General features: G+C 39.7%; 1 protein-coding gene across 1 annotated transcript in view; it reads left to right on the top strand.

Annotated features, from left to right (window-relative positions):
* LOC311226745 (uncharacterized protein) overlaps positions 1–11,413 on the top strand; it is a gene marked incomplete at its 3' end in the record, with an annotated part of 71,879 nt that extends 60,466 nt beyond the window's left edge. The window contains exon 10 of the mRNA XM_084312155.1: positions 11,223–11,413. Coding sequence (XP_084168281.1) covers positions 11,223–11,413 — 191 coding nt within the window. The remainder of the gene's footprint in view (positions 1–11,222) is intronic.
* Positions 11,414–12,053: the final 640 nt, after the last annotated feature.

Below are 12,053 nucleotides of genomic sequence, written 5' to 3'. Positions count from 1 at the left end.
GCAGTATTCCTTTTCAATCAATATTGAACACACTTGGACACAATACTCTTCTATAGATAGAGATCTTTATTGATAATGAACATATATACAAATATACATACTGAGGCCCACCATTATCAAAAGGATAAAAACGTATTTCCATTACGGTCCTTCAGATGTCTGAGTAATATGCACTGGTGAGTGTATGCCTGGATGTGTATAGACCTGTGTATGAGTGAGTGCATGATACAACATGCACTTGTCAGAGCCTGTGGGTAAAGTGAGGGTGTATCCACCACGCAGGGGGGAGGAAAACATAAGGAGATCAAATGTGCCCCGACGCGACCAAACCTGATTTGATTCGGCCAGAGAGAAATGTCGGGAAGTGAAAAAATTTCTTGCTCTTCAGAAAATCCCAAAGATCGATTTTTTTATTTATTTTTTTTACATCTTTGAACTGTCATTAATGTGTTCCCTTATTTGCCCTTATTTGCAATTTTTTTTTTTTTTACATCTTTGAACTGTCATTAATGTGTTCCCTTATTTGCCCTTATTTGCAAACTTAAATACAACTTGTAAATGAGGTAATTATTGTTATATAGTTCGACAAGTATTTTCTCTCATACGGTGGAAAAACTACATGCGAGGGCTTTTCGCTGGGTGCGGCCTGTCCGGGTATCAAGTACCGGTACTTATGAGGTGTTATACAACGGCATGCAAATTTCTCGATTCTGATTGGCTGAAACATCCATTTACACGTATGTATTGCGATCAGTCCACGCTTGCTGGCCCAGGACCCGCCCACAACCGAATCACATCACATCAATCCGCCGGATCACAAGAAGGTGGACAATAATCTTTACAAATGGATATGTTGATAGCGACTAAACGACTAAATATCAAGCGATTCTGTCACAGCGAATGTCTTAGTCGTTTAAACAATGTTGGATGATGTAATTGATGGGTCTTGAATAATTGTGTAACAAAAGAAAAATTCGATTTGATTGATTGATTAATTTACATTTTTTTTCAATTTCTTTTTCCTCCTCTCTTGACTGTCAGCGCTAGCTCTAGTCTCCACCCACCGCCACCCCCCCCCCCCCCCCCCCACACACACACACACACTCCTGTCTGCAACGCGGGTCAGACTGAGAGAGCTGGGTGCTGCGCTGTTCTAAGTGAGCATGGCCTATTGAGTTGATTGATTGATTGCTAATTTTATTACTGTACGCTTGGTTTCCAACTGGTTAAGTTTAGGCCCTCTACAGTAGGTTTAAAAAAATAAATAAAAAAATAGGGCGAAGAAAACGTTTTTTTCCTATAGGGCAAAGAGAACTTTTTAATTTATTTTACCTACTTTCTATAGAAGCATGTAAGAATGAAGTTCTATGGAAAGTTGGTCTGCATTCCCTTAACAATTGTGTGTATTGAGCCGTACTGTATTGTACCCATTCTGCATCTGGTAATAAAATGTTCAATCAATCATTCCAATAATACACAGTTGGATGTGTTAGTTGGTTGGATGCACTTCAAGCTGCTTCCACATGAGGCAACTTCTCTCAATCATTCCAATAATACACAGTTGGATGTGTTAGTTGGTTGGATGCACTTCCGATCTGCTTCAAATCTGAGGCAAATTGTCTTTTTTGTAGTTGTGGGAACTACTTTTTCTGGCGGATGGTTTTTTCAATAAATCTTCGATTAATGTGTGTTTATTGTATAGAAATAAGGTTGGATGAATGTGGCAGTTGTATAAAAGCTTTACACCACTTGCAGTCGTGATTTGTGAACAATAAACCATGCCTAGGGGGGTCTAACGACCACCCCTAGGCATGGTTTATTGTTCACAAACCACTCCTGCGCGTTATGTAATGCTTAATTGAAACACACACAGACACACTTAGCTCTCCTTTCTTAGAGAGAATTTAGAGAGAGAATAACAATGTTAATACACTATCTTAATGTTATAAGTTATAAGCAACGTAACTTGTGACAAACGCAGTGTCTAAATAAAAAAGATTAAAAAAAAAGAGGCCGGCCGCCGTCATAAAACGCGTGTTTTAAACTTAATTAAACACCATTAAAACACATTTAGAATTTTATGAGCAAACTGTGCATTTATTGCAACCTAATGGCATAAAAAGTAAATTAATTTAATAAGGAAACGGAGTGATACCAATGCTTTTCATCGGAGCGAGAGAGGTTATTGTTGTTTTCACTTATAGGAGGGGCCCTGATGTAAACTTTTCTGCTGAAGACAAATGCGCGCTGGCAATTCAGCACGAATTTGATGACGCTGAATCTGAACATTGACTTTAAGTTACACTGCTATCTTATTGCAACCTAATGGCATAAGAAGTAAATTCATTTAATAAGGAAACTGAGTGATACCAATGCTTTTCGAGCGAGAGGTTATTGTTGTTTTCACTTATAGGAGGGACCCTGATGTAAACTTTTCTGCTGAAGACAAACGCGCGCTGGCAATTCAGCACGGATTTGATGACGCTCAATCTGAACATTGACTTTAAGTTACACTGCTATCTTATTGCAACCTAATGGCATAAGAAGTAAATTAATTTAATAAGGAAACGGCGCCATTGATGGGTATTAAACAGCGCGCAGGCAGTGCTCTGCTTGACAGACCATGGAACCTACAGCGAGGGCAGTTGCCGAGGCATTAAACCGGTTTGCTAATTTCGGAGCACATTGTGTTGAAGACGAACGCACACTTGGAACATTCATCGCGGATTTCTTTGAGCCGAATAACAAAAATCCAGAAAGAAACTCAGATTCTGGTTCAGAAGTAGAGGACAACGCAGACTAAATTATTCAGGCTATAATCAGGCCTTCGGGCCTTTCCTTCAGCCAATACCTTGACCCCCAACATTACATGGCTTATGTGAGGCTTCCAACAAATAAACATAACAAAAGAGCTTGATGCAAGGTGTTAACCCCATAGAGAGAGGGGGGCCATGGAATGCAATGCATTCTGGGTAGGGTTGTAGTTGATTAACTCACAGGTGTGAACCTCTCCACAAAGTTCGAAGGCCATTCATCTCTGAATGCGTTTACTGATATCACCATGATTCATAGGATGTAGCTTGAAAAGTATCCCACCAAAATGTTCAAATGATGGCTTATTTTTAAGGTATGAATCTGTACTTTCACAATATGACATTGTGACATTTGACATTGCCTCAACAAGTCCATCGTCCCCACGCCCAGTCACGAATACAGTAAAAAAATAAAACATTTAATAAAATATGGGGCGGCTAAATGGCGCAGTGGGCAAGACGCTCGCCACTAACGCAGGAGATGCTGGGTTTGAGCCCAGCTCTCGGCGTTGCTTCCGGCTTGGCTGGTTGTGGACAGCGACTCCTACAGGTCGGTTGGTGTGCCTGTACAGCAGAATCAGGAAGTATCGAGGGGGCAGCGTGAGTCACTATCGTAGATATAATGTCCGTATTGTGGGATTGGATGAATCAGTCATTTGCACAGACGACACATTTCCAACAGTGTTAGCTGGAATTCTAGGTAGACAGATCCTCTCCACAGTGCCGTTAGTGGACCATTGTTATAGAATCGGTACACGAGACCCCAAAGGCAACAAGACGAGGGTTATCATTGCTACTCTGCGCAAAACAGAAATAAGAGACGCGATCATCAGAGAGGCACGCAATCAATGGGGGAAACTGAAATATAATGACAAACCAGTGTCTTTCTACGAGGATCTATGCAGGGAGGCCATTTCCCTACGTGTCCCTTACAAAGAGGTGCTGCAGAGGCTCTACAGGAGACAACTTAAACCCAGCCTTCGTTACCCAGCTTCTCTCTCCATCTTGGGGGAGGATGGTAAAAGATTCGGGTTACGCTCGCCTAAAGACCATAGTCCCGTATCAGAAGACAAGCCTACTCATCTCTCTCTTTTTCTTACTTTTTATTATTTTTATTAGAATGACTTTGCCACGGCTCAACTACAAAAGCGACAGCAGATATGCCTGTAGGCAACAATGAGGCACAAAGTGTTTAATACGAGATTTCTGGTTTTTGAGCAGGCAATAATCCAACAGTGACATTGGGAACACTCTGGAATATTCTGGATTCTTCCCTTGACCGTTCAGGGACACACTGGAATATACTGGAAAACACTAGAAGGTCATAACTCTCGGACAGGAAAAACATTCTGGAACATAACATCAGTGTTTCTGAAGGTTCCATTATACAAGTTAGTAGAAGGTTCAAATAAATATATCAATGGAGGTATATTTTTCACACTTTTTATTACATTAATGGGAAGGCGCAAAACCAAAAGTGACATTCTATTAAATTAGAATGAAAGTTTTAGATCCTATGGCAATTAGCATAGGAAGATTAGGGTTAGAAAGCTCATTTTGGGCAACCCAGTGGCTTAAGGGAGGGAGTCATACGCGTAGGATGTGTCTATGGAACACAGTCCTGTACGACTCTCGGAGGGAGGGGGATTTAGGGGATTATTATTTGTATATATGTATGTTTTTAAGCTCGGCTCTCAGCGGGACCTCAATAGTTGGATGTATATCTATTGTAGATTCGCACTCCAGAAGCATTACCAACAACTACACAACAACATGTATAGATTATGGCTAGTTTGAATATAATGATCTGGAATACTGGGGGAATAAATAATCAACACAAATGCAAAAGCGTGCTCACACTGATGAAAAACAATCAGGTTGACGTGGCTCTGCTAAGCGAAACGCACATTTTAGGGAAAGACATAGCTACGTTAGCGGACAACATATACCATAACATTAGTCACTCTTCCTTTGGAACGAGAACCTGTGGAGTTGCCATAGTCGTTAAACGGAAGTTGAATATTGAATTGAAGGGAGTATGGTCTGATGCAGATGGTCGGATAACTATAGCTAAGATTGTACACAAGAACAGGAAAATTCAGATTCAGACAACTTTATTGGTCCCCGTGGGGCAATTCATATTTGCAGCTTCACCACAAGCAACAAAGACAAACAAACAACAAAACATCTCAACGACCGCACGGAAAATAAAAGAGAAACACTCCATGTGATACAATCCAGCAATAAAAGTAATAGTAAAAACAGACAACCAAGTGCAAAAGGCTACTTAAAATGACTACTGTCTGTGTTTAAGTCAAATAGCGTTGGTAGCGGTATACGCCCCAAATTTGTACGAAGCTAATTTCTTCACTACACTTACCAGAACAATGTTAGACCTTCCCGAATACTCATTTATAATTGGTGCCGATTTTAATGCCATTTGGGATCCAGGGATGGATAAATCTTATCCCTCCTTTTCCAACGAACAGAAAAATTCATCTAATGCGTTAAAGGATTGGTCGAAGAATACAGGTGTAAATGATCTATGGCGATCACTCAACCCCACAACCCGGAAGTACTCTTGTCGATCTGCAAGACATAACACACTATCCAGAATAGATTATGTTTTTGCATCCCCGAGACTATTTGATAACTGTGATGTGGAAATGGTACCCAATGCATTATCAGATCACTGTTATTTACTCCTAAAAGGATCATTTGGTATACTGTCATCCCGAGCCCCAAGATGGCGATTTAACTCGATGCTGCTTAATAACAAGGAATTCATTACACAACGCAAAAAAGAAGCTCTCTCAGTATTCCTACTGGAGAATGCGAATTCGGTGCAGGACCCCAGAATATTATGGATGTCGGTAAAGGGAATGATCAAGGATTTCACCGATAGCTTTTCCTCCAAAATACGCAAGAATCGATGCTCAAAACTGGCGGAACTGGAAACGCTTTACTCTACGTTATTTACTTCTTTACAATACAACGACTCGGTTCGACTGGAAACTCAAGTTAATGTACTAAAAAAAGAGATTAACGCTATTTATAAACAACAATCTGAAGTACAAATACGTAGCACAAGACAACAGCATTACTCTCAAGGTTCTAAACCAAGTCACCTACTAGCTATGCGATTAAGAGTTAACGCAAAATTTGCAGATATAACTACCATTAAAGCACAACAAGGACTTGTTACAGACCCTAAAAAAATAAACGCGACATTCAAAGAGTTCTACTCCAACTTGTATAAATCAGAAACGACCTTCGACCAAAACAAAATGGACGCATATCTTAATCAAATTAACCTCTCCAAACTTTCAGAGGATGACGCTAAACCGTTAGAAACACCTATCACACTAGAGGAACTCAGGAAGGCCATATCCGAAATGCAAAGTGGAGGGGTCCTGGAAGAGACTGTATCCCACCAGAAATGTACCTCTCATGTTGGGACATAATTGGACCACTATTACTTAATATGATTTTATACTCCATTAAGGAGGGGAACTTCCATAAGAACGACAATATTGCACTAAAAAAGACAAAGACCCCACGAGTGCGGTAGTTATAGACCCTTAAGCTTCCTCGGAACCGATATCAAGCTGTACTCTAGGGCTGGGCAATATGGCCTAAATATGATATCACGATATTTTCTGACCTTTCGGGGATACACGATACACATCACAATGTTTTTCTTTTTTACCCCAAACAATTCATTATGAGGCTTACCAAGACAGTATTTGAGTTTGCAAGCTAACATTAAAGACAAAATAAAATACCCATGCATTTAGCATTTTTATATTATATATTAGATTTAGATTATTAGATTATATATTGCATATGAGATATTATATGATTTAGATATGAAATATGATGAATTGAAAATGGGGGACCCTGATGTAAACAAGACTAAAGTCTTTCTCTGGTCTGCATCCCCTTAACAATTGTATGTATTGAGCTGTACTGTACCCATTCTGCAATATGTTAATAAAGTTTTAAATCAATCAATAAATAGCATTTTAGCATTTTTATGAAACTACTGTATATATGTATGTCTCTAAATGTTTTGATGAATTGAAAATGGAGGACCCTTATGTAAAAAAGCCGAAAGTCTTTTTCTGGTCTTCATCCTCCTGTACTGTATTGTACCCATTCTGCAACCTTTTAATACAGTTTTCATTCTGACGGAAACATAATCATTTTGATTGACAGTCGAGTCTGCCAATGACGTCACACCGCTTGCACCCGCCCTGCTGTTCTTAGCACCAATCGGCAAGCGCTATTAGTTTTTGACTTCCTGAATGTCCTGTGTGCTGAACAACAACAAAGCTACTAACGTTAGCTCCCCGCGGCCGTCGAGTAGGAGACCAGTGCTCCACAGGATGACTAAATGAGGCATAATGATTTTACTACAACGAATGTTATAATAAAAGCCTTTCCATACATCTGTCTGATTGAAAACTTTATTAACAGACCGCGGAATGGGCATATCTCAGCACGGGCTGAGATATGAACGAGTAACGTGTGGACAGATTGACGCGACACAATCCTCTTGGGCAAAACATCACGATATCCACGATATGTTGAAAAAGTGTATCGTTAATGAACTGTACCCGATATTTATATAATATCGTCATATCGCCCAGCCCTACTGTACTCTAAGGTATTAGCCATCAGACTTCAAAAGCATATGATGTCTTTAGTTCATCCGGATCAAACTGGCTTCATAAGAGGCCGCTTGATCACTGATAACTAGAGCTGGGCCGTTAACGCGATACTAGTATCGCGTGATAATATAATTAACGCATTAATTTTTTTTTTTTTTTTTTACCTTTTTTATTTTTTTTACCTTTATTTACCCAGGGTAGGTTCGCTGAGCACAGATGCTCTTTTTCAGGAACGCCCTGCTTCACATTCACACAGTTCCATTCACACCTGGGAGCTGCCCAGTACAACCACAGTTGACACCATTGGCCACTGAGCAACTCCATAGTTCAAGTTTGAAATGCTTCTTTCTGTTTTGCTCCTGAGTGTGCTATATACTGTACTGTACTGGTAATATTATTTATTTGTGTTAACTTCTGAATAAAACAACTTATTAAACACAAGTACATCTTATTGAACATTATTTTGATATTTCATTACCAATTATCATAGCAAAACAGCTTTTTCAAACAGTCTGTAATACGGGAGATGGGCTCATGGTGTAATGGGCCACCTGGCCTGAGAAACATAAGGAGGAAAGAAAAAGTAAGGACTTACTTCTGGTCATTATTTGGGTAGAACACACATATTTTGAATGCCTTCGGCAGGTTTTTTTTTTTTTTTTTGAGCCATTTTAATCTAGATTAAATCCAGGATTGCAGATAGATTAATCTAGATTAAAAAAATGTATCTATGCCCACCTCTACTGATAACATAAGACGATTACTACACGTACTAGATGCCAGCAAGGACGACACCACACCTAAGGCGATGCTGTCCCTGGATGCAATGAAAGCTTTTGATAGGTTGGAATGGTCGTATCTATGGGCAGTATTAGAAAGGATGGGGTTAGGAAAAGGATTCATTGATATGATTAAAGTATTATACAAAGACCCATCGGCCATGATTACAACAGGTATGATCACCTCCGAATTCTTTCCGGTATCACGCTCTTTTAGACAGGGTTGCCCTCTTAGTCCCGGACTATTCGATTTATCATTAGAGCCTTTAGCACAATATATAAGACAATCCCAATCCATAGAACCAATCGTAATCAAGGGCACACAAAATAAAATTAGTTTATATGCGGACGACGTAATACTGTTCATACAAAACCCCAACACCGCAATGCCTCATCTTCTCAAGTTGATTGATGACTTTGGCGATCTATCGGGATTTAAGATAAATTTGGACGAAGTCGGCTTTCCTTCCACTTAACGCCCCTGCAAAAAAATATATACTCCTTCCAGAAGCGATACCAATGGTTAAACACTTTAGATGTTTGGGAGTTGAAGTATTCCCTACCATAAGCCAAACGGTGAAGCACAATTACATAAAAATCCAAAATAAAATCAAATACGACTTTGACAGGTGGTCAAAACTTAAAAACTCAGTACAGGCACGGGTATCAATAGTTAAGATGGATGTTCTACCTAGAATCAACTTAATCATCTCAATGCTACCGTTACCCCCTCCAGATGGTTACTGGAAAATATTACACTCTTCCGCATACACATTTATTTGGAATAACAAACCACCACGTATAAAAAGATCCACCGCACAGAGAAACAAAGCCGACGGAGGTATGGCATTTCCAGATTTTTTCCACTATTTTAAGGCGTACACTTTAAGACCACTGCCAACCTGGTTTGATCCCCAAGCATCAGTATCCTGGAGAAATTTAGAAGTAAATATAGTAGCACCACATAGACTGCAGGACATAGTATACACCAAATTATCAATTAAGCAATAAGAACTGAAATTTGGCCCCATTATTACTCATCCGATCCGGATATGGCGTGAAACACAAAAAAAATATTCTAACCCACATAAATGGCATAATCATACTCCCTTATTCAATAACAATGCACTCCGGATTGGAAAACGACCTATAAGATTCCCTAGATGGGAAAAGCAGGGCATACACACATTAGGTGATGTTTTCAACAAACAGGGTTTTTGTAGTTCTGAGGAAATACACAAAAAATTTAATCTCACCGGTTCCACATATTATTTCTACGCACAGTTATTGTTATGTTTGAAGGCTCACGGTGTCCCATTAAGGATACCAATTGTACACCACAGATACCACAAATTCTTCTATGAAAGAGAGACATCGAGAGGTTTTGTACCAGATTTTTATCATCAATTACTAACGTCCTCGTATGAAATCCTCCACCTAGACTCAGTCTGGAGGAGATATATACTAGACCTGGAAATAGATTTTGATTGGCAAGAAGCCTGGGCAAATGTTCGACTTGCATCACGGAACCCGGACCATCAACAAATCAATCTTAACTATATTCATAGGACATACTTGACTCCTATAAGACTGAACAGAATGGGTCTTAAACAAGACTCCAAATGCTCCTTATGTACAAATGGGGACGAGGGTACATTTATGCACATGTATACCAGTCAAGATATTCTGGAAAGAAGTGACCCAGCAATTATCAAATCTCTCAACTCTGAATATACCTGTACACCCCTTTGTATTACTGTTGAATGATGTTTTTGAGTGTGCAGTACCTATACAGCTAAAGAGATTGGTTTTATCTGGTATCACAGCGGCTAAAAAGCTGATAGCATCACGATGGTTTCAACCGGAAAAAATGTGCCGGAAGGTCTGGATTCTCACATATCTCGATGTGATTTATCTAGAAATATCTACAGCAAGAATTTTGGGTCTCAGTGAATCCAAAATTACAAAGTGGTTAGAAGTGGTGGAGAGAATAAAAGCTAGCATATAATTGTAGTGCCTGGTTAGGAGCGAATGATAATGGATGGATTATCCAATGGGGGGCCCGGGCGGGGGGAGCGAGCGAGAGCATATGTGTGTAGGGTATTAGATAGCAGGTATTAGGTGTATATCTTGTATAAGACATTTATTTAAATGGTGATTTCATTGGATGTGCACTGTTAATTAATGCTTGTATATCTAATTTTATGTTGTCATGTTTGTTTGTGTTTGTTTAAAAAATTATAAAAAAAAAATACAAAGAAAGTGCATTCTTAGAAAGTGTTGATTGACGTTATCTTTCTTTCATTTTTTTTGTATTTCATGTTGCTTTTAGTTTACCATCATCTCTCACTTCAAATGGGGCAGGAATTCCATCAAAGCACTACAAATGGCAGTGAATAAATAAATAAGCGCTAAACTCAATTGTGTCGATATAGCCATAGTGGAATAAAATGGACAATGGTAAGATAAGATATTCCTTTATTGATCCCCTTGGGGAAATTCAGGCATCATAGCAGCATGGGGAAGGGGAGGTACAGGTAGTAAAAAGCAGTGTAAACAATATAACAAATCAATATACTTAACATAACCATTAACTCTGGACATGTGCATAATGGTCAACAAGGTGCAAGATGAGGGTATGTATGCCCTGTTATAGTTGCCCTACAATAAATAGTTAGAGGATAATCTAAATCTAATTAATATATAGTCTGAAAAAAAAACTAAATGCTAAATATATGCAATATGTAGTCTAATAATCCTATAATCTAATATATAATCTATAAATGCTAAATATATGATCTGATGAAGTATACAGTATTCACATAAGGTGTGGTATGCATAAGGTAGTATATTTGGTACAAACAACGGAGCGCCACTTAGTGACCAAACATGATGGCACTGCAACTAAATAACAACACAAATACAATAGGCACATTTGTGACTGTTACAACCGTCAGGCATGCGTTCCAGTTTGGGGCTAATGCATGAGAAGCCAGCGATTGCCTTCTGGACCCTGGTGTCAAGCAGGTCATTGTCCTCCTGGGAGAGGCTGGACTTCAACATGTCATTGTCCTCCTGGGAGAGGCTGGACTTCAACAGGTCCTTGTCATCCTGGGAGAGGCTGGACTTCAAGCAGGTCTTTGTATGATGTAAATAAAACCTTGAACTTGCGGGTGGACTTCATCAATCATGTAAATTGAACCATGCCATCCAATAATAAATGATCAATCACACTATTTTAAAAGGACCAAGTCTGCACCCTAGGCCTACACACACAACATGGCAAAACTACTGCAGCTGGAAGATATCGCTGATGCAATGAGGAGGGAGCACCTGTACCACGACCATGCAGACCTATTCACAGAGAGCGATGAGTACCTAGCGGGACGCTTCAGGCTACCAAGACCTGTCCTAATGGAGCTGTGCGATACCCTGGAGCCAGCACTGAGGAACCAGACCAGACGCTCAAACCCTGTGCCACCACACGTCCAGGTCCTGTCCACCTTGGGCACGTGCGCATCAAGGCACCCTCCCCAGATGCGTTTCCAAATCTCAACAGAAAGCAATACCACTCCATCACTCATCAACGTTCAAATCATCTGTGACACCCAGAACCACCTGCTCAACGTGGTCTCCCGCTTCCCAGGAGGCGCACATGACTCCTGCATCTTACAGAACAGATGTGTGGGTTTGGAGGTGCTGTAGATGTGTGGCTAATTGTTAAGTATCTGTGCATAATTGTATAATACTGTATACCAATATAATATAGTGTAGTATAAATAGTATGA

The sequence above is a fragment of the Notolepis coatsorum genome, assembly GCF_963971535.1.
Source record: "Notolepis coatsorum genome assembly, chromosome: 4".
Classification (NCBI taxonomy): Eukaryota; Metazoa; Chordata; class Actinopteri; order Aulopiformes; family Paralepididae; genus Notolepis; species Notolepis coatsorum.
Note: the sequence above shows the minus strand (reverse complement) of the source record. Positions and strands in the feature narration are given on the sequence as shown.